This window comes from Bos mutus, chromosome 22 (genome assembly GCF_027580195.1).
Source record: "Bos mutus isolate GX-2022 chromosome 22, NWIPB_WYAK_1.1, whole genome shotgun sequence".
Lineage (NCBI taxonomy): Eukaryota > Metazoa > Chordata > Mammalia > Artiodactyla > Bovidae > Bos > Bos mutus.
The window spans coordinates 70,673,202-70,694,905 of record NC_091638.1 but is presented as its reverse complement, the minus strand read 5'-3'; the positions used below and the strand labels follow the sequence as shown (position 1 = coordinate 70,694,905).

The following is a 21,704-nucleotide window of genomic DNA, read 5'->3' as shown; positions in this document are numbered from 1 at the left end:
CAAGAATCCCTGCCCATCTTGAGGGGAAACAGGCAGTATATACATGTATAAATTAGTAAGATGATGTCAGGGCTTCCCGGTGGTCCAGTGGTTAAGAATCTGCCTTGCAATGCAAGGGACACTGGTTCGATCCCTAGTCCAGGAAGATCCCACATACCTTGGGCCAACTGAACCTGTGTGCCACAGCCACTGAGCCCACATGCCCTAGAGTCTTTGCTTTGCCACAAGAGAAGCCACTGTAATGAGAAGCCTGCATGCTGCAATGAAGAGTAGCCCCGCTTGCTGCAATTAGAGAAAGCCTGCATGCAGCAACAAAGACTAAGCACAGCCAAAGGAAAAAAGATGCCAAATAGAGCCAACTTCTGTGACAAAAATAAAACAAAGCAATACAATAGAGGAGTGTGACTGTGGTTTGTCTACTTAAGTCAGGGTAGTCATGGAAGGCCTCTCAGAAGTGGTGACACTGAGCTTACACCTGAAAAATGAGAAGAAGCTCCCACATCCCCATCAGGTGAAAATCAGAGCCAACAACATTTTAGGCAGAGGAAACAAGTTCTCCTGAGGTGGGAGAGGAGGCCAGTGTGGCCAGAGTGGAGAAAGCAAAAGGAAGAGAGGCAGAAAATAGAGTCGACTAAATCTGGCCCCTGTCTGGTAGATTAGAGTGATGGTTTTATTCTGGTGCCTTGGGAAACCATTGGGTTCTAAGCAGGGGATTGATACGATTTGACTTAAGTTTTGAAAATATCACTCTTGGCAAATAAGCACATGAAAAGATGCTCAACATCCTTAGTCATTAAGCAACTGAAAATTACAACCACAATTACAACCAGTTATTAGGGTAGCAAACAAATAAACAAACAAACTGTGCTGACAATACCAAGTGCTGGTGAGGATGTCAGAGCAACTGAAACTCATATACCTGTAATGGCATTTACAGTTATATATAACATTTACACCACACAGACACAATGGGTATAAATAACCTGAAGAGCATTTATAACAGTAAACTATATTAAACAGGAAGTGAGAGTTTTAAGACTCTGACTCTAATTACAATGTGTGTGTTTTTTTCTCCCATACTTCCAAGCAAATCACAAACACCAGATGAGTGTCCTACAATTTAACTCAATTCTGACACCATCAGCACGAAGATAACACAGGTTTCCACATGTTAAGAGCTCAGCCCTACAAGACTGCCCTCTCCTTCCAATGGCAATTGTAAGTCGGGCTGTCACCTGTGCTTCTGACTGGGAAAAGGGCGTGGAGCTCCCATACTCCGTCCAAACTCACTAGTCTTCCCAGTTCTCCAGGTCTCCACCAACCCTAGACTCTCTGAACCACATCCACTTGGTTTTATGGAGATTTTCATTACACTGGCAGGGTTGATTAATTCATTAGCCAGGTCAGCACTTGGTTCTATCTCCTGGCTTAGGTGCTTTCCAAAATTCACTTCACTGATATAAACTCAGGTGTAGTTGAAAGAGGTTTGTTATGAATATCAAGATATCTTTATCATTTTATCATTTAGGCAATTCCAAGGGTTTTAGGAGTTCTGTGACAGAAATGGGGAAGAAGACCAAGTATATATGTGTTGGTGTTTTTATTGTAAATATCACAGTTACTTTTGTCTTGTTTCAAACTTTTTATTATGAACAATTTCAAACACAGAAAAGTAGAAGGAAGAAAGTGTAAGAAACCACCATTATCCATCATCTGTCTTCAACGATTATTAATATATTGCTACGGAGAAGGCAATGGCACCCCACTCCAGTACTCTTGCTTGGAAAATCCCATGGACCGAGGAGCCTGTTAGGCTGCAATCCATGGGGTCGCTAAGAGTCGGACACGACTGACTTCACTTTCACTTTTCACTTTCATGCATTGGAGAAGGAAATGGCAACCCACTCCAGTGTTCTTGCCTGGAGAATCCCAGGGATGGGGGAGCCTGGTGGGCTGCCGTCTATGGGGTCGCACAGAGTCGGACACGACTGAAGTGACTTAGCATAGCATAGCATAGCAAACTTGTTTCATCTACGTCTTTGCCTTCTTTAGTATAATTCATTTAATTGTAAGTTAAGACAACTAAATTCTTCATAACAGCTGTGTTTAACGACTGGCTTGCAAAGTGCCTGAAATACTAACAGTTGGCTTTTGTAAGGGTCTCCAGCACACCACACCATTGCTCTTGAGGGGAGGCTGGTTTCAAAAGAGGGAAGGAGGGAGTTGAGGCTGTTGAGGCCCTGCCCTTTGATCTGCTGTCTGCTTCCTTGTGCTGTCTCAGGTGGAGGGGATCCCCATGGAGTCTGAGCAGCTGACCAATGACCTCAGTCGTTCTAGGAAATGGGCAGCATCAATGGAAACCGGTGTGCGACAGCTCTAATGAAATCAGGCTTTCTTGCTTACAATATACTAAAACTTGCTCAGGCAACAGGCGGGTTTGTTCAAGACCACAGGGACTGTCGCTTTAGAACCAGCAGTCCTTGCTGAGCCTTTGTCATAGGGGCGGGTCTCATGGTGTTTCTGTCTCTCTTCGCATGGCCCTTTTATCAATCCGAGCCTCAGCAGCCCACAGACTACATGCTCATTCTCGTGCTGAGTTTAATAAAGGGACTATCTGCAAAAGTAGGGGTAGAGTTGACGGAACAGGCAAGGCTTGCTTACCCGTTCTACAGGCCTTTGTGTGTAAGGGGGCGAGGGAGGGTAGTTAGAGGAGAGCAGTGACTTGAGGTTCTTTTCACACCGGGAGGGGGCGCTGCCTTCTGGGCTCTGACTAGGCCGGTTTCAACTCTAAACTACTAGAGCCCGGTAATAAATGCCTGAATATGCAAGAGCCTTGGAGTCAGGCATGTTGAATTTGAATCCCGACCCTGAGTGACCTCACCCTTCTGAGCCTGGGATCTTATTTGTAAATGAAAGTAATAACAAAGCCTGTCGGGTAGGGTTGCTGTATAGATTAATTGAGATAAGGATAGCTTCTTACTATGCTTGCTATGTGAAAGCAGTCTTCAACTCTTTGCAGAATGAATAGACTTTACTAAAGCGCTTTATTTATGCGATCTCTCATTAATTAATTCCTTTTAAAGGTATTTGCTAAGCATCTAATCTATCCGAGATACTGTTACGCTTAAGGGAGTTGGGCACTTTGACGGCTGGACGGAGGGGAGGAGCCTCATGGGTTTCCCCGCCCACGACAGCGAAGCCCAATGGGAACCCGCGGAGGCTGTGAGTCCCGCCCACTTTTCGGGGCAGGCCCGGAAACGGGGTTGGAGAAGTTGCTGTATTTCCGGTCGGTGTGTAGGCTCTGCTGCTCGTGAAGCCGTAGACCCCGCTCCTGTTCAGCCTCCTCCTGGAAGATGTTTTACCACGTGAGCAGGGCACCGGGTGGCGGCGAGGGCAGGGTCAAGAGGAGGAGCGAAGCAGAAGGCCGGGACTAGGGGCGGCTTCTTGCCTCATATTCCTCCCGCTCCTTGCCCGAATCCATTCCACTTTCCCCACAGATCTCCCTGGAGCACGAGATTCTTCTGCACCCGCGATACTTCGGCCCTAACCTGCTCAACACGGTGAAACAAAAGCTCTTCACCGAGGTGGAGGGGACCTGCACCGGCAAGTGAGTGTCGCACCCTCCCTACCGCTTAAGCACTGCGCACACGGCTTTCTATGCCTGCATCCCCTTCCCAGCGCCTACACACCGTGAAAGCTTCTGCTACCTACCCTGGCAAGCTCTCTCACCCTCCCAGGCAGTTAGCTGCTTCCTGCTTTGGGTTCCTACGGTGCCCTCTGGGAAGCTCCATAACAACTTCCTTTGTTCAGCCAACATTTGTCATTAACTCAGCAAACATTTCTGAAGCTCCAGCTGTGTGCCAGGACCCTGTACTGGGCCCTGGGAACAATGCAGTGAAAACGACAAAATGAGGTCAGCCCTTGTGGAGCTGGTTTTTCTTTATCCCTCATACCCAGAGACCTGGCATGGTACATCTTGGGCCTCACTAAAAGTTTGTTGAATGAATGGGCAGGATAAGGCAGATTGAGAGTTAGCGGGAGGAAGGAAGAGGACTGAGACTTGACCATTTCTGGGCTCTGCACAGAGGAGCTCCGCACAGGTTAAGTAAATGAGGGGGGAGGAGCAGGGCTATAGAGTACTCAGGTATCCAGCATCAGAGTAAGCTGAGGTGTTCTTTGAACATACAGGTTCCTGAGCCTTATCTCATCCCTACAGCATCAAGACTGGGGACCAGCCCAGGAACAGGCATTTTAATAAGTTTCTCCCAGGTGATTCTGAGATATCACCAAGATTGAGATTAAGGACTGCAGCTCTTTTGGACACTGTGAAATTATGAGAGCAGCGTTTGGCATTATAGCTGCTGCTGATTGTCCTGTCTTCTCTCTTGATCATTAAGCTCTCCTGGGGCCAGGGGGCCAACTACTCCCCCTTTGTGCTCCCCCTTTACCTCCAGGGTCAGTGACTCTTGCAGTAGATGCTTTTTTGTATTTTTTTTCCTGGCTGCGCTGGGTCTTCGTTGCTGCACGGGCTTTCTGTAGTTGCAGCAAGTGGGGCTCAGTTGCCGTGTGTGGGCTTCTCATTGTGGTAGCTTCTCTTGTTGAGGCACACGGGCTCTAGGGCTTGGGCTTAGTAGTTGCAGCACACTGGCTTAGCTTTTCTGTGGTGTGTGGAATCTTCCCGGACCAGGAATTGAACTTGCGCCCCCTGAATTGGCAGGGGACTTCTTAACCACTGGACCACCAGGGAAGCCCTGCCGTGGCAGATGGTTTCAGAGGCTCTTCCACACACAGTGCCTTTCAGTTTCTCTGCCTCTGCAGGTATGGCTTTGTAATTGCCGTCACTACCATCGACAATATCGGTGCTGGTGTGATCCAGCCAGGCCGAGGCTTTGTCCTTTATCCGGTTAAGTACAAGGCCATTGTTTTCCGGCCCTTTAAAGGGGAGGTCGTGGATGCAGTGGTCACTCAGGTCAACAAGGTAAGACCATCCACAGGGGAGGTAGTGGGAAGGTCCCTCTTTTAGAAGATCTGGGATGGGTCCCACTTTGGTCAAATTCTGTGTCTTTGGTCAAGTCACTTCTCTATGCTTCAAGTTTCCTCACCTGTCAAATACTATGGTAATCTTGCCCTGCCTCACTCAGGGGCATGTAAGTCAATAGTGAGTCAGAACAGGAGTAGCCTCCATTGTGGGCCAGGTGGTGTGCAAAGTCTTGGAATGACTCTGAAATGAGTGCTTTTATCTCCGTGCTGAAGCTTGGAGAAGTTGAGTCTGCTGGCCACAGTCATGTGTCCAACAAGTGTTCAAAGCCCAGAATGACAAGTTCTAGGTCTTAGCTGTTTACCACTACACTTCCTTAGCTTAAAATGAAAGCTTGGAAAAACAAACACACAACAAACTTCACAGTGGTTTCAAAACATGAAGAATATTGTTAGGAACCAGATAAAGATGGGAGGCTTAGGAGACTTTGGGGGACAAAGGAAAAAGCAAGGTCTCTCTTTTCCCTTCTAGGTTGGACTCTTCACAGAAATCGGGCCCATGTCCTGCTTCATCTCTCGACATGTAAGTCTAGGCACGCTGGGTGGGTCTAAGGAGGAGACCTGTACTCGTGAGAATCTACTGAAGCATCCTTTTCAAGTGCTCTTACCCAGTTTGACCTTACTTTCAGTCCATCCCATCAGAGATGGAATTTGATCCTAACTCCAACCCACCGTGTTACAAAACGATGGATGAGGTGAGTGGGCAGAAGAAATTGGTGAGAGGGCCAAGGGAATGAGCCACTCCGAGGGAGGGTATAGGCCTGAGGGTTTCTGAATGTACTGTTCCCTCCTCCCCAGGACATTGTGATTCAGCAGGATGATGAGATCCGCTTGAAGATTGTGGGGACCCGTGTGGACAAGAATGACATTGTGAGTCTCCTGACTGCCTCCGTGCTCATACCAGGCCGAGCTGTTGCATTCTTCCTATTCAGAGTTCCTGGGGATTTTGTGCTCTCCTGCCAGGAAGAAGAGATGGGTGGGCAGAAGGCCTGGGGCTGAGGGTTAGAGGAGAGCTCTCTGCTTGCTTTGGCTTCATTTCCATTTTTCTTTCCTCCTGCAGTTTGCTATCGGCTCCCTGATGGATGATTACCTGGGTGAGTGCCAGGGTTGTTGTCTGGAGGAGGGGTGTGTGGGCACAGGAGGTGAATATGGAATTTGATGCCCGAGCCACTGATGAAAGAAACTCTCATGTTGTCTGCTTGGAAGACCAAGGACACTTGCCCCCTGGAGTGAGAAGTGCATGGTTAGGGCTGTCCCGAGCTCTGGGTCTAAGCACTGTGCTTTTTCTGTTCTCGGCAGGGCTTGTGAGCTGAGCACCATGACCCACCTTGTTTGGTCCCTGTCTAGGAGGTGTGACTGTCACACTTCCCATGGTGTCCAGAGGCCCAGTCTGGCTGCTATCGGGAGGCAAGGAGGGTTCCTTGCCCTCAGAAGACACCTGGCTCTTCCTGTGGCTTAGCAGCCACTCCCAGATTTTTGACTGTGTGTTCTAACCATAAAAGGTCCTTGATTTTCATGGAAGTGTCCTCTCCTTTCTTTGGTAAGAACAACTCATTTTGTAAAAAGGCTGGAGGGCCAGTGGCTTGCTAGCCCCTCTTTTCTAGGCCTGATGCCTTAACTAGCCTCAGCCACCAGGGGATCTGACTGACCCTCTTGCCAAGGTCTCAAGTTGACCTCACTGAAGGTAAGGCTGTAGTGTTGGGTTGTTGTTGTACAGTCGCTTCGTCATGTTCGACTCTTTGCAACCCCATGGACTGCTGCTTGCCAGGCTTCCCTGTCCTTCACTGTCTCCCAGAGTTTGTTGGGTCTTTGGTTTTCAGCAAATGGTTGTATCGTTAGAGCTACTCTAGTCTAGGGCCCCGGTCTAGTTTCAGAGAATTTGCCCTCTTCTCAGCTTTTAAAATAACCAAGATTGTAGCTGGGGAGGGGGAAGAGGAGACAGTAGGGTTGGCGGAGGTGAATAATAGAACAGTAATGATACAGATTGTGGGGTCCCAGTCCTTAGGATGGGCACATAAACAATAGCCTTTGTTTACTAATCAATTAATATACTAACTGAACATATGCAAGGGCTCATAATCTCATTGGGATAACACAACAAAAATATGCAAAAGAAGAAGATTGAAGAAACACACCACCCTCCCTCGATGCTATGTCTTGGCAATACTATTTGCCTAACTTGGAATGCCTTTTCCAAACCTACCTGCTTGTTTCCTAGTCATCTATCAAATCTCAGTCATTTTTTGTTTTCTTAAGCTTTCCTTGACTTCCTTAAGAAGCAGAGCTGTGTAGTAGAAAACACAGTATTTGGGTTGATACAGAACTGGGTTTTAGTCCTAGCTGGGTGACCTTATGTTTCCTTATTGTAATATGGTCATACAACCCTCTTTGGATGGTATGTCAGAGCGTTGCTGCTCTGTGTCAGAGATCGTATGTGCAAGTGGCCGTCTTCCCCAACCAGGATTTAACCTGAGCTGTCAGCAATGAAAGTGATGTGGTGTCTTTTAAACAAAAAATTAATTTATTTGTCTGTACTGGGTCTTAATTGCACCATGTGGGATCTAGTTCCCTGACCAGGGATCGAACCTGGACCCACTGCATAGGGAGTGCAGAGTCTTAGCCAGTGGACCACCAGTGAAATCCTCAAGTGTGGAGTCTTAACCACTGGATCATCAGGGAATTCTCAGGAAGTTACAACCTCTTAAAGCGATCCCAGGCTTAATAGTGACAGGAGTATGCGCCTGGTAATATATTCAATCCTTTACATACATTATTGAATTTTCTCAACAGTTCAGTGTAATGTTTTGTCATCCCACTTGACAGGCGATAAAATAGATGAACTAACATGCTTAAGGTCACAAAGCTAGTGAGTAGTGGAGCTGTTTTTTTTTTAATAGTGTAAAACCATCATAACTCTTCTTGCCAGGCATTGGGTAGCTGGGGAGTGAGAGGGAGCCACCTTTCTCCCAGCTGTGGCCAGGTGATTTACTCCTTTCCCTGGCCCCTGCCTTGACTCAAGCTGGAGGCAAATCAGCCCCAGACAGCTTGGATGGTGCTTCACTGCGTCCTGCAGGCCTCTGGGCCTTCCTCTCTTCATTGTCTCATGCTGCCAAGGTTACCAAAGGCTGTCCCTACCAATAACACCTTTGCAAGGAGGCCTGCCAACAGACAGGAGATCTGATCTCAGACTCAGAACTTCGGAGTTCTTCCTTTCATGCATAAGTGGGCAAGACACTCTAGGGACCAAGCACAGTCCTGAGATTACATCATATGTCATTCTGAGTATGACTGGAGGAGTCTCAGCAGGGTGTCAGTCTCCTTAGGTAGTGTTGCTATGGCAACCCCAGTCCCATCCACCTGGCTTTCTTCCTGTCTAGAGGCAGCAGCATCTAACCCTGAGAGGGGGGAAGGGTGAGGTTGTGTACATTCATGCTCCCCTGCAGAAAGCTCCTTTAATAAACAGCTCATTGCAAATGGTCCCATCTTGGATGAACATAAAATGATTAATTCACTGTTTGCCTCGTGATGTGAGTAAAAGTTCACTACCAAAGCTCAATCTACATTGTCTCTTAATCTACAGTAACCTTGTGAGATGGGTATTCTTACTCCATTTTGTAGATACGTAAATGTGGTTAGGTAATTTGCCCAAAAGCAGTATCAAAAGTTTGAACTCCTTTTGCTATGACTCCAAATACCCTTTACTCACTAAGCTCACTGCTTTTCAACTGAGAACTGCCCAGGTTCAGAGAAGTGTGTCAGTGTAAAATGGTCAAGGAAGTCTGTGAGGTAGGTGAGGGCTTACAGGACAGAAGTGGGGAGGATACGAGCTAGGGTGCCCGAATTGGCAGAGCCCTGGAGTCTGGAGCTCGCACGTGGTGTGTTTAGCCCAGTCAGAAGACCCTTCTGCCAGCAGACAATGCCTACTGAGATTCCGGTTCAACCTTGGGGAAGGGGAAGTGGCAGGTGATGTTGGAGAGTTAAGTTGAGCCCCACCGAGCAGCCAGCAAAACTAAGGCAGACGCCAAAGTCTAAAGCGTCAAAGACTCGCGTAAATGCAAGTGCTCTGAAACTCAGGAGTAGACAAAGGAGTGGAGATGGTTTCCTCGAGAACATGTTTATTAAAACGTAGATTGAACCATTACACACCCCACAAAACACCCAAGTGCTGTTGCTTTAAGAGGCGCGAGTCTTCCATATCACGTGACCTCTGACTTGACCGAGCCTTCTGCAGAGCCATCGCGGTGGCCAATCGAGTAGTGGGCAGCTTCTTTGTGGGCAGGAATTCCTGAAGGCGCTCATCGATTGGCTGTGTTCGTGGAGGGCGGGGCCTGATCGCCGAGAGAGGGAATTAGTACGAGCAGGGTGAGAGGGGTCATTGCCGCAGCTACCGCCGCCGCAGTCACCGCCACCGCCCTCTTGGTAGCCGCCTTCGCCGTCCCTGAGCCATCAGGTGAGCAAGCCCTCACAGAGCGGTCCCGCTGCAGGTTGTGCGCTAACCGGCCTGGGCGCCCGCTCCGCTGGGGGCCCGCCCCCTTCGCCGACCACGTGACCCAAGTTCGGTAACCTCTGACCTCCTCCTCCCTGCCCCCCCACCTCTCGAGCTGGGATGAAGCGCGGCCGGGTGGGAGGATGCGCTTCACGGAGGCTGGCGGAGGTCAGTTCCCACGCCTCCTTACCGGTGTGGCTAGTGGCTGAGGATGTGGAGAGGAGGTTGAGGAACTGGAGACCTTGGTCAGAGCCGGACTTTGGGGGGTGTAATGTGGGCACGTAATAGGGAAACTTCCTTGGCGCCTTCCGCGGGCAGGACTTGCTGCTCCTACTTTACAGGTGGAGAAAGAAGGTTAACACAGCCATTGGCGGGTCTCCAACGCCAAGTCTCTGGACTGGGAATCCAGGCCGTGTTTCCCACACAGTCCGCCGCTCCTCAGGATTAGAATGAGAGTTGAGTTCTTGCTCCCTTACCTAGGTAGTGCTGGCCAGATGATCTTGGGAAAATCATTTAACATGTAACCACTCAGCTCTGATTTCCTTGGCTGTGAAATAGACACAGTGTTTATTTAATACCTCTCTCATTGTTAATCCAGACAAAATGAGGTGTAAGCCATATAAAGCACGTAGCTCGAAGCTTCAGGCATAGTATATACTGAGAAAAATAGCGATTGTGCGCTCATTTTTTCAGCAGGTGTTTACTGAGGGTGTGTTATGTGCAGACACCGTGCCTGACGCTGGGGATGCAAAGGTGAGCAAAAAGGCATGATCCTTGCCAGCATGGAGCTTACAGTCTATTGGGGAGGTAGATGTTAATCAAAATGTTGCACAGGTATATAATTACAAACGGATAACTGCTTTGGAAAATAAAGTCATGGCACACGGTGAGGGTCTGAAAAGACTCTCTGAGCAAGTGACTTTTCTTTTAAATTTTAAAAGTAGTCATTTATTTATTTGACTGTGCTGGGTCTTCCTTGCTGCATGGGCTTTTCTTTAGTTGTGGCAAGCAGCGGCTACTCTCTAGTTGTGCATGGGCATCTCATTACGGTGGCTTCTCTTGTGGCAGAGCACAGGCTCTAGGGCTCACGGGCTTCGGTAGCTGCGGCTTGTGGGCCCTAGATCTCAGGCTCTGTAGTTGTGGTGCACAGGCTTGGTTGCTCTGCAGCATGTAGAGTCTTCGTGGACCAGGGATCACACCCATGTCTCCTGCATTGGCAGGCGAATTTTTTACCACTGACTCACCGGGGAAGCCCCCAGCAAGCGACATTTGAGACTGAGATCTGAAGGAAGGCCTAGGAGTTCACTGGACAAAGGGGTTGGGGTAGAGGAGGAGAGCGTTCTAGTCCAGGAAACAGTGTGTGAACATCCTGAAATAAGGTGTTTATGAGGAAACAGGCTACAGGAATGCAGAACATAAGCAAGAGTGGAAAGAGATATTTGGAGATGTAGGCACACATGTGGGGCCTTGGAGCCATGGCACAGGTTTGTTTTATTCTAAAGGCAATGAGGAGCTGTTGGGAGAAATGCTGCAGGGAGGCCAGGTAGGGTACCCACTGGATTTAGGGACCTGGAGGTCACTGGTGACCCACTGGGCCTTGTCAGAGAGGAGTGCTGGGGCAGAACCTGGGCGGGTCACTGAAACTGGGACCTCGCTGCTGTGGTGGTATTGTCTCACTTTGGCCCATGTTGGCCAGCCATCTAACTGTGGTGTGTGTTGTTGGAGTCCGTCACCAGCTGCTGGTTTTTTTTGGTTCTTATTCTGCCATATCCCGTGAACAGAAGAGCAGGTTCCTGCTCTAAGCCTCTCAGCCACATTGGGGAAGACCAGACACGGGCAAAAAGCCCAACTACTGAAAGCCTGACCGTCCCAGATGGCATAGGGGCAGGAAGACCTCAAAGGACAGACTGGATCTGCCTTAGGAAAGAGGAGGGCATGGGGGCTTGGAATAGGAGGAGGGTGGGCCAGCCTGAGCGCCAGCGGTGAGGTACAAGGCAGGCTGGAAGCCACGAGGTGGCCTTCCTGGGGGGATAGATCAGCTCGATGAGCTCTGCGGATTCAGGGCCAATCCCATTATGTTGAGCCAGAGAGTCGGGACTTTCCTTTTATGAGTCCTGGAAAATTGTTGAAGACTTCTGAGCAAGGAACTCTCAGGGTAAAAGTCGTCTTTTCCTCAGTATTCAGTAGTGGTGGCCGTTGCACGGATCCAGAAGACAGAAGCCTCTGTTTGTAATTAACGATTGCAACGCCTTCCATTTGTGTAGCGTTCTGGCCCTTGAGTCCCTCCTACGTCACCTCATCTCGTCCTCGTAGCAACACTGTGTGAGGGAGGGCAGGGGTTATTGCCACTGTTTTACCAGACCTCAGACTGGGGCAAGTCGCAGCCTGGTTTGCATTGAACGTGGTGGAGCAGGGCTGGGACCCAGTTCTGCGCCTCCGAAGGCCAGGCACTTTCTCAGACATCACTGCTGTCTGCTATCACTGCCGTCTGCCCTCTGACCCAGCTCAAGTCTGTTTCTTGCTCTGAGCCTTAGTTTCCTCACCTGGACACTCAGATGAGGTTCTTGGTTCAAGGATTCTGGAACAAGAGCAACAAGATTGGTTTGGAGGGCCTTCAGTCAGGCTCCCGGGCTCAGAGGGAGACTGCGCTGCCCTTTCCCACCTCCTTTCCCACCCCCAGCTCCATCGGGGCCATGTCGGAGCGAGAAGAGCGGCGCTTCGTGGAGATCCCTCGGGAGTCCGTCCGGCTCATGGCAGAGAGCACAGGCCTGGAGCTGAGCGATGAGGTGGCGGCCCTGCTCGCAGAGGACGTGTGCTACCGACTCAGAGAGGCCACCCAGGTACACTCCCCCTCCTTGTCCCTCCCTGGGACTGCCCTCTCCCCAGGGGTTTATTCAGCTAGTATCTGTCAGGTCCCTCCTTCGTGCTCTGAATACAGTGGAGGCGGTCCCTGTCCTCTCCAGGGCCTCCTAGGCAGCTGGGCTTCCAGCGAACCAGGCGCCTGCTGAGCATCCTCTTGTGCCCCTCACCACAGCCCCACTGGGCAGGCCCGATGGGTTCATCATCACATCCCCCACGTGAGAAACTGAGTCACAGAGAGGGCATGTGACATTGGGAGTTGTTTGCCACCCCCTGCTCCCTGTCCCCTGACTCTGTTCCTTCCCTCACAGAATAGCTCTCAATTCATGAAACACACCAAACGGCGGAAGCTGACCGTCGAGGATTTCAACAGGGCGCTCCGATGGAGCAGTGTGGAGGTGAGTTGGGCACAGGCTGCAGAGGGCTCAGCTGGCACGAGCCTGCCTACATGCCCGACTCAGGGCTGGCCACACAGTGAGACGTGAAGGCCCAGCGCACACATGAGGGAAGGTCACAGCCACCGCAGCACAGGTATTGCGCCCAGCCCCCCAGGGCCAGGCGTTCAGAGAGGCAGAGGTGGCCACGGAGGCCCAGGGGCTAGGGAAGGCTTCTTGGAAGAGCTGGCACTTGAGCTGAACCTGCAAAGGAGGCCGGGATTAGACTCAGTTGCAAGGAGAAGAGGCCATTCTGGGTGAGGGAGCAGCCTGTTCACGGGCGTGGGTGTCAGAACATCCTGCATGGTCGTTCCTGGGCAGGGGGTCCAGGGAAGAAGATCACGTTTAGAAGAGAGGAGCGTTTTCAGAGCTGGTCTCTGTGAGGAGGATCAGCAGCCTGAGGGTGGGGTTCAGGGTCCATGCAGCTCCGTGAGGAGGGACCACGTTCTGTTCCTTGACTCTGAGCACTGGTGCTGCAGCCAAGTTCCCAGTGAAAAGCCTGGAGTCCCAGGCATCCCCCTCTGCTCAGGGCCTCTGGACTCCCCACAAACATAGGCTCTGGGCCCTGGCCGGTAGCGCCCCACTTACCTCCCCAGATTCAGCCTGCTCCCCAATCCTCTCTTCACTCAGGCCGTGTGCGGTTATGGATCTCAGGAGGTGCTGCCCCTGCGCCCAGCCAGGGAGGGTGACCTCTACTTCCCCGAGGACCGAGAGGTGAACCTGGTGGAGCTGGCCCTGGCCACCAACATCCCCAAAGGCTGTGCTGAGACGGCCCTGAGAGGTGACCGGGGGGGTCCTCCACGGGGCGGGGACAGGAGCTGGGTCGTTGGAGGAATGGTGATGGCCTGGTGGGTGGATGGGGCAAGGGCAGAATCCCGGGCTGACCCATCTCTCTGCTCTGGTTCTAGTTCACGTCTCCTACCTAGACGGCAAAGGGAACTTGGCCCCTCAAGGATCAGGTAATGGGTAGTACGGGGAACGGGCTCTCTGCTTGGACTTTCCTCCCATAGGACTGAGGGGGTGCCGCTACCCCTCTGAGGCCTCATCTGACAAGTATTTTCCGGTGCCTGCCTGGTGCCAGTCCTGAGTGGGCACTGATCCCTGCCCAGAGGCCTCAGAGTTGGAGATGGGATCCCAGGCCTGTAACCAATCATGACGCCGTGTTGGATGTTAGTGCAGAAGTTTGAGCAGCTTTCTGGGGTCCCTGAGGTGTCACACTTCCAGGGTCTGCTGAATGGAGCTTACAGAGCCTGAGGCTTATGAACTTGGACCTTGGGGACTAAGCAGGAGTCTGCTGGGCAGAACACAGGTGGGAGGCAGCATGCGGAGCTGGGCTGTGGAGAGCTTGCAAGGACAGGGTGAGCAGGCTGCTCAGAGAGGCTGATGGCTCTGTGTTCTGAGAGTCCTCCTGTCTGAACGGGCTCCTTATGGCGATGGGGGTTTTTGGGGGCGGGGAGCAGGCAGGGAGGCTGGGAGAGGGCTGGGCTGCACCCTGACCACCTTCTGCCCACCCTCTCACAGTGCCTAGTGCTGTGTCTTCACTGACTGATGACCTTCTCAAGTACTACCAGCAAGTGACTCGGGCTGTGCTGGGGGATGATCCACAGCTGATGAAAGTGAGCAAGCGGGCCTGAATTGAAGCATAAAGTTCAACCCTCAAATCCCCATGGAATTCCTTCAGAGGCCTGCTTCCTGTTCTCTGCAGGCTGGCTGATCTGGGTGGAAGCTGCTCTTGGTGGGGGGCGTGGTGCTCTGCAACTGGCCCTTCTCCAGCACTGCTCCCCTTCCTGCCCCAGTAGGAACCCTGTTCCTTAGGGAATGGGCAGCTCTGCAGGGTCCTGTGGAGTGTGGGGACGGCACAGGTGGTCAGTGCCCCTACACCGTAATCCAGAGCCCTTTCTTTGGGGTGTCTGTTGACCTGGAGCCACGTGGGGCATCCACCTTGCACCTTTCATCTGTCTGGCCTTGAGAGGAAGTAGAGGGAGCCTGGTGAGGGTGCCAGTCAGACATCATTCCAGCCCTCTAGGGCCCCACAGGGCCCCGCTGGACACTGTCTGTGCCAGGACTCTAACGCCAGAGGCAGAGGAGGGCTGGTTTGGTGGTCTTGGCCACGTGGCCCCTCTGTTTGAGGGGTTTACATCTTCCATGTCTGGATGCTGCTCTTATTTCCCTTGCAGAGACTGTTGTTACTGCACTCTCCTGCCTTAGGAAGTCTGCTGCTCGTCCTCAGACACAGTGAATGTGGCTGGGCCTGGGCCTGGGAGCTGGGCTCCTTCCACTTGAGCTGTTCTCTGCTTTCACAGTGCCAGAGGAGCTGGGAGGGCACAGGTGGTGGAGGTTCCGGCTAAGATGGTCTTACTCACTGACTCTTATTTTTTTCTGCTTATAAAAGTAATACCAGCATATGCTTATTATAGAAGTACTGTAAGACATACAAAGTAGAAATTGTGTAGAACCACCCACTCACATTTTTTTCCTATGTATAAACTGTCATAGTCTGCTGTCGAAGTGGTATTAAACTAAACATCTGGTTTTAGAATAACTGCTTTATTCAGTTGAAAATATGTTGGACATTTAGGTTATATTCAGTTCAGTTCAGTCACTCAGTCGTGTCCTACTCTTTGCGACTGCATGGACGCCAGGCTTAGGTTATATTCAGCTTTTTATTATTATAGACAGTGTTATGTGTGGATATGTGTGTGAGTGGGTTTTGTTTAGAGTGGGTTAAATTTGTAGAAGTGGCATTGCTGAGTCAAAGTATGAATATTTAAAATGTTAATAATACATAGGTGCCAAGTTTTCCTTTAAAGAGGTATCAGTTTATACTTGGGGTGGGTGGACCAGGGCAGCGCGGCCCCTTCTGTTTCAGATTGCTCTCCACGACCTGCAGACCAACTCCAAGATCGCAGCGCTCCTGCCATACTTTGTGTACGTGGTCAGCGGGGTAAGTGACCAGGCTGCGGCAGGGGCGGATCTGTGGGGAGGCGATGATGCCACAGGCTGTAGGGCTCACGGCAGGCGCCACCAGACTAGCAGGCTCTCTGCACCTTTATGCCCCCCCAAGCAGCCGCCTTCTCCCAACAGGTGAAATCTGTAAGCCACGACCTGGAGCAGCTGCACCGGCTCTTGCAAGTGGCGCGGAGTCTGGTTCGGAACCCACACCTCTGCCTGGTACCCTATGTCCGCTCCCTGGTGGGCAGCGTCCTCTACTGTGTCCTGGAGCCACTGGCTGCCTCCATCAACCCGCTGAATGACCACTGGACGCTGCGGGATGGCGCTGCCCTCCTACTGAGCCACATCTTCTGGTAGCCACCTGGGCCTAGCGCTGGTCAAGGGCGGGACCGTGGCAGAGCTGTGGCTTGGGGTGGGAGGTGGGGTGAAACTCTGGCTTTAAGGCCACAGGTTGAGAGGCTGGGAGTGTCTTCCCTCTGCTCTTCCAGGTTGTTGTGCTTGGGGTTTTATAAACGGGGACAGAGACGCCAGGGGTTTGGTCCATCAGCCCTCAGGCCCTGGGCCCAGCGGCCTCGTTCACTACCCGGCGTGCCGTGCACGTGCACCTTCCTGCATGCTCTGCCTCGTTGCCCTGACTCAGTGTTGCTCCCACAGGACTTATGGGGACCTTGTAAATGGCCTCTATCAGCAGATCCTGCTCTCCCTGCAGAAAGTCTTGGCGGATCCTGTGAGGCCTCTCTGCTCTCACTACGGGGCTGTGGTGGGCCTGCATGCTCTTGGCTGGAAGGTGAGGACCCTGGCTTTTCTCACAGAACTATAAGAGCTCCCGTTTATAGTTAGAAAAATAATCTTTCTTGTCCATGAATGTGTCCTCTTTCTCCATTTTTTAGGTTTTTCACTGTCTTTCAGGATCCTTCTGTAATTTTCCCTGAAGAGAACCTCAGAATAACTGGTTTACTGCTAGATTCTTGCTATGCTTTGATACTGTTGCAATGTCTTTTCATGGTATTTCTTATTGGTGTATAGAAACACCAATTTCTATATTGGTGTATAGATTCTGATTCGTGTATTGATTCAGCTACTTCATTAAACTATCATTTTTAACTGTAGATTTTTTTGGGCTTTTAAGGTAATCATACCCTGTACAAATAATGATAGCTTTGTCTTTTTTAAACCTAATGCCTTATATTTTAAAATTCCTTTTCCTTTTTTGGCATCCCACATGGCTTGTGGGATCTTAGTTCCCCAATCAGGGTTGGAACCTGAGCCCTTGGCTGTGAAAGTGCAGGGTCCTAACCACTGGACCACCAGAGAATTCCCAAACCTAGTAATTTTTTATTTTATTGCTAGGACCACTAATATAATTTTAAATATGTTGATATTGGGCGTTCTTGACTCATTTCCAATTTTTTAAAAAAAGTACTAACAATAACCTATTTAGGCTGACGTTTACTTCGTGTGTTTGTAGATACCTTTCTCAGGTTAGGGGAATTATATTCTTAATTATTAATTTATGTTAATTTTATCAAATGCACTTTCTGTATCTTTTTAATTGATTCTAAGGTTTTCCTGTTTTATCTGTTAATGTTGTTAATTGTATATATAGGTTTTCTTTTTTTTTGGCTGTGTCACACAGCTTGTGGGATCTTAATTCCCAACCAGGGGATTGAACCCCTGCCCCAGCAGTGAAAGTGCTGAGTCCTAACCACTGGACCACCAGGAATTCCCCACACAGATTTTCTAATAGTAAACTATCTTTACATTTCTAGGATAAACTCACTTTAGTAATGGTATAGTCTTTAAAAAATGCAAAACTTTTATTGGAATATATTTTTTATATAGTTAAATGATTTATCTGTATGAATGAAATTAATCATGTACTCTTCTCATATGGTTTTAGTATCAGGGTTATAGTGGTTTTATAGAATAAGGTGGAGAGGAAGTATTTTTTATACTTTATATTTTTAAGTTTAACTATGTTTTATTGAGACACTCTGTTCCTTGAATGTCTGTAGGCTGACTTTGTAAATTCTGGCATGCTGTTTTGTGGTTGTATTTTTAACTAATAGTTACAGAATTATTTGAGTTTTCAGATTTCTTGAGTCAATATTAAGTTATATTTTTCTAGGAACTTGAAGTCTTAATTGTTTTCCCCCAAATTAATCACAGGATTTAAAATTACATAATTAGAGTCCAGGTCTCTGAGCTGTTGTTTGTTTTTGTGCAAGTGGTTTGAACTGAGTTCCAGTTTACACGTAAGCCAGGACGGTAACTGGAATGTAGCAGGTGGCAGCTAAATTTCTCAGTTAGCAAGGGGCATTACTTGCACCCTTCAGCCCTCAGCACATGTCCGTGATCGTGGGGTCACTTTATATTGTTTGTCTGTCTTTGTACCTGATCTTTATTCCCGTTGCTTAATTAAGGCTTGGGCATTCAGGAGGTTCCAAATAAATGCTGGCTGAATATGCCAAGCAGGGAATTTAGGATTCAGCCCTGTCGAGAACCAGAGATAAAAGTAGATTTATCTACTAAAAGAGGAAATGGTACTTGGTAAGCAATGAGCAAAAGAGGCATTCACTGCATTCTTTTCTCCCATCCAGGCAGTAGAGAGAGTCTTGTACCCACATCTGTCCACTTACTGGACAAATCTGCAGGCTGTGCTCGACGATTATTCAGTATCGAATGCCCAGGTTAAAGCAGATGGGCACAAAGTCTATGGAGCCATTCTGGTGAGTGCCAGCCCTTTCCAGCCTCTCCTTCCTGCATCAGCTCAGCTGGCTTACTTTAGAACACTAGGCCCAGGTTCCTTGTATCCTAGTCCCTCTGCTCTTACAGGTGGCCGTAGAGCGACTCCTGAAGATGAAGGCCCAGGCAGCAGAGCCTAACAAGGGTGGGCCAGGCAGCAGGGGGTGCCAGCGCTCTGACGACCTGCCCTGGGACAGCCTTCTCCTGCAGGAGTCTCCCTCCGGGGGCAGCGCAGAGCCAGGTTTTGGGTCTGGTCTCCCAATGGCTCTTGGAGGCGTGGGGCCAGAGGATCCTTCCCCTTCGGTGACCCTGGCGGACATCTACCGGGAGCTCTACGCCTTCTTCGGTGACAGCTTGGCCACTCGCTTTGGCACGGGTCAACCAGCGCCCACGGCCCCGCGGCCGCCCGGGGACAAGAAGGAACCGGCGACCGCCCCGGACTCGGTGCGGAAGATGCCGCAGCTGACAGCCAACGCCATGGTCAGCCCGCAGGGCGACGAGAGCCCCCGGGGCGGCGGCCCCCCGTCAGCCTCTGCGCCCGCTGCCTCTGAGAGCAGGCCGCTGCCCCGCGTGCACCGGGCGCGGGGAGCACCTCGGCAGCAGGGCCCAGGCACCGGCACCCGCGACGTCTTCCAGAAGAGCCGTTTCGCCCTGCGCGGTGCCCCTTACTTCCGTTTCATCATCGCTGGGCGACAAGCAGGGAGGCGATGCCGCGGGCGCCTCTTCCAGACAGCCTTCCCCGCGCCGTACGGGCCCAGCCCGGCCTCCCGTTACGTGCAGAAGCTGCCCATGATCGGCCGCACCAGCCGTCCGGCCCGCCGCTGGGCGCTCTCGGACTACTCGCTGTACCTGCCGCTTTGACGCGGCTCTCGCCTTCGCCTCAGTAAATAAATCCCGCGCCCGGAAATGAGGTTTCCGTGCTCGTGGGTCGCGCCGGATGAGGCGGGGCTTGGTTAGTTGGCTCCTGCGGCGGCGCTTCCTGGTGTTGGGCAAGTCATGGCGCTGCCCTGGTTGCAGCGCGTCGAACTCGCGTTCTTCGCTACCGCCTTCTTATGCGGAGCCGTGGCGGCCGCGGCGCTGACCCGGACCCAGGTGTGCGGTTGCGGTACGGGGCCGGCCGTCAGGTTGGGTAAGCGGGGAACAGGTACACCCTGAACCGGAGAGGCTGCTGCTGTCCGGCCCGGCGCGCAGCTCCTCGGAGCTAGTCGCCCAGGTGAGGCCGGTCGCCGGCGGAGATGCTGCATCGGCGCTAATGACGCTCCGTGGATACATCTCATAGATTATTACCTCGCAAAAGGTCCTTGGGGGTGTCTAACAGCAGATATAGCCCCGCCGGGTAATTCCTGCTGCATAACCTCACCCTGGCTGTAAAACAAGTTGGACCAGGCCCCTTTAAATCAGACACTATTGTGCTGAGCCACTCAAAGAAAACATAGTGTAGTAGAAATAAGCAAACTACTGAATGGTTGCAACGCAGCGTGTCATATGGCAAACCAGTGATGTAGCAGAAGCGAATAGTTTAGCTGAGTGTTTAGCCAGGCAATCATGTTAATAAACAGGCTCGTTTGACCCCTGTAAGTAGGCACTATTACACCTATTTTATAGGTTAGAAAACATCGGAGATGGCCGAAGGTTAGGTAAGTTTTGGTTCTACTTCAGAATTTCTGTACAAGGGGAGACCAGAACTTGTGAGGCATCTCTGAAGCTCATTGTATTTTATAACCACTGCCGATTTCCTCATCCTTCTTGGCCTCTGTAGATTTCATTTCCCCACCAGACCCACTCATCTACTGGCCCAGAAACAGGAACTGACAGTAATACACAAAAAACTCCTTAGGGTGGCCCTGGTCTAGATTATCCCCAACACCTGCCATGAACTTGCATTCAGAGCTGAAATCTAGGACTCAACAACTTCTCTCCACAGGGCTCCTTCAGGGGCAGCTGTCCTCTGTATGGCGTGGCCGCCCTGAACGGCTCCTCTCTGGTCTTGTCCCGACCCACGGCCCCATCCCTCTGCTCCTTTGTGGCGGGGGCCTCGGGCCTCCTGGCCCTCTACTGTCTGCTGCTTCTGTTCTTCTGGGTCTACACCAGCTGCATCGAGGGCTCCCACAGGTGACTGCCGGCTCTGAGGATCAGGGGTTGAGGTGGGAGGTGTCCCACTTGAACCACAAGGCATATTCTCTCCCTCCTCCTAGAGGCCCTATCGGGCTCCGCTTTGCACTGGCCACCTCAGCCATAGCCATCTTCCTGGTCTTAGTGTGTGCCTGTATCCTTCGATTTGGCACGAGTTCCCTGTGCAAATCCATCATCTCCCTGAACATGACTAGGTAATGGGAAAGGGAGGGAGTCTGGCTGGGGCTGTCTACCTTCCCTCTGCAGAGTATCCCATACTGCACTTTTTACATCCTCGTCAATGCTCATCTCAAAAGGGCACTGGAGTGAAAGGCTATTTAGGGTATATCTCCCCTTTCTCACGACTTGTCTCTTTGACCTCACAGCTGCTCTGATGCCCAGAAAACTTCATGGATACCCCCTGGAACCGCTGTGCAGTTTTACTCCAACCTACATAATGCTGAAGTGAGGTCCTGGGATATGAAAGGCTGGGTAGAGACTGAGGGATACACAGATTCGTGTAATGAATCGTATAATACCATCTGTAGTTTTAAGAGGGCTCACCAGTGTACTCTGAGCTTGGTCCACCGGTGAGGGGCTGAGGAGCTAAAGGCTTGACAGCCTGACAGTGCACAGCTGAGTGGTATGTGGGTGGAATTGGATTCAAGATGGGCCCAGTCCTCACATTCCTGTCCTGTCTCCCACAGACTTCTTCTTGGGTGAATCTGGTATTGTGGTGTTTGGTCTTGGTGCTCCAGGTTGTGCAGTGGAAGTCTGAAGCCAACCCATCCCGGCCTCTGCAGAGGGGGGACCCTGAGTGGAGCTCTGAGACAGATGGTCTTGTTGGGCCACGCCTTTCCCATTCCTGAAGACTAACCAAAGAGTACTTCTGCAGCCAGACTCCATGCCCAAGTGCCTGTAATCCTCTTGCCCCAACATGGCTTTGATTATGTGGGGAGCCTTAGTTTTCCCTCCAGGAGGGAACCGTGATGACACCTCTCTTCCTACAGCTGTTTTTGTACCAGTATTATATTACTTTCTTAACTCATCTCAGTACTGAGTTCTTGGTGTAAAGCACT

At 50.9% G+C, this 21,704-nt stretch overlaps 3 protein-coding genes across 9 annotated transcripts; all 3 read left to right on the top strand.

Moving 5' to 3' along the window:
- The first annotated feature begins 3,226 nt into the window (after nt 1–3,226).
- On the top strand, nt 3,227–6,553 carry POLR2G (RNA polymerase II subunit G). The gene is made up of 8 exons (XM_005904846.3): nt 3,227–3,365; nt 3,498–3,607; nt 4,819–4,978; nt 5,510–5,560; nt 5,667–5,732; nt 5,836–5,907; nt 6,098–6,131; nt 6,337–6,553. The coding sequence occupies exons 1-8, from the start codon at nt 3,354–3,356 to the stop codon at nt 6,348–6,350; spliced, it is 519 nt and encodes a 172-aa protein (XP_005904908.2). The 5' UTR covers nt 3,227–3,353; the 3' UTR covers nt 6,351–6,553.
- A 122-nt stretch (nt 6,554–6,675) lies between these two features.
- TAF6L (TATA-box binding protein associated factor 6 like) lies at nt 6,676–19,420 on the top strand. Of its 5 annotated transcripts, none has more exons than XM_070359431.1 (12): nt 6,676–9,487; nt 10,220–10,276; nt 12,204–12,363; nt 12,694–12,780; nt 13,447–13,597; nt 13,725–13,775; nt 14,338–14,432; nt 15,686–15,760; nt 15,901–16,121; nt 16,423–16,555; nt 18,369–18,497; nt 18,604–19,420. In XM_070359431.1, exons 2-12 carry the CDS (start codon nt 10,269–10,271, stop codon nt 19,372–19,374), a joined length of 1,881 nt encoding a protein of 626 aa, XP_070215532.1. In that variant the 5' UTR covers nt 6,676–9,487; nt 10,220–10,268; the 3' UTR covers nt 19,375–19,420. The 5 variants fall into 5 exon arrangements, with proteins under 5 accessions (XP_070215532.1, XP_070215530.1, XP_070215534.1 ...); XM_070359429.1 differs by having other exon boundaries at nt 10,217–10,276; XM_005904848.2 differs by lacking the exon at nt 6,676–9,487 and adding an exon at nt 9,525–9,691 and having other exon boundaries at nt 10,217–10,276.
- Nucleotides 19,391–21,673, top strand: TMEM179B (transmembrane protein 179B). 3 transcript variants are annotated; one of them, XM_005904849.3, is made up of 5 exons: nt 19,407–19,605; nt 20,438–20,625; nt 20,709–20,840; nt 21,012–21,090; nt 21,333–21,673. In XM_005904849.3, exons 1-5 carry the CDS (start codon nt 19,510–19,512, stop codon nt 21,492–21,494), a joined length of 657 nt encoding a protein of 218 aa, XP_005904911.1. In that variant the 5' UTR covers nt 19,407–19,509; the 3' UTR covers nt 21,495–21,673. The 3 variants fall into 3 exon arrangements, with proteins under 3 accessions (XP_070215536.1, XP_070215535.1, XP_005904911.1); XM_070359435.1 differs by lacking the exon at nt 20,438–20,625 and having other exon boundaries at nt 19,391–19,637; XM_070359434.1 differs by lacking the exon at nt 20,709–20,840 and having other exon boundaries at nt 19,393–19,605.
- The last annotated feature ends 31 nt before the right edge of the window (nt 21,674–21,704 follow it).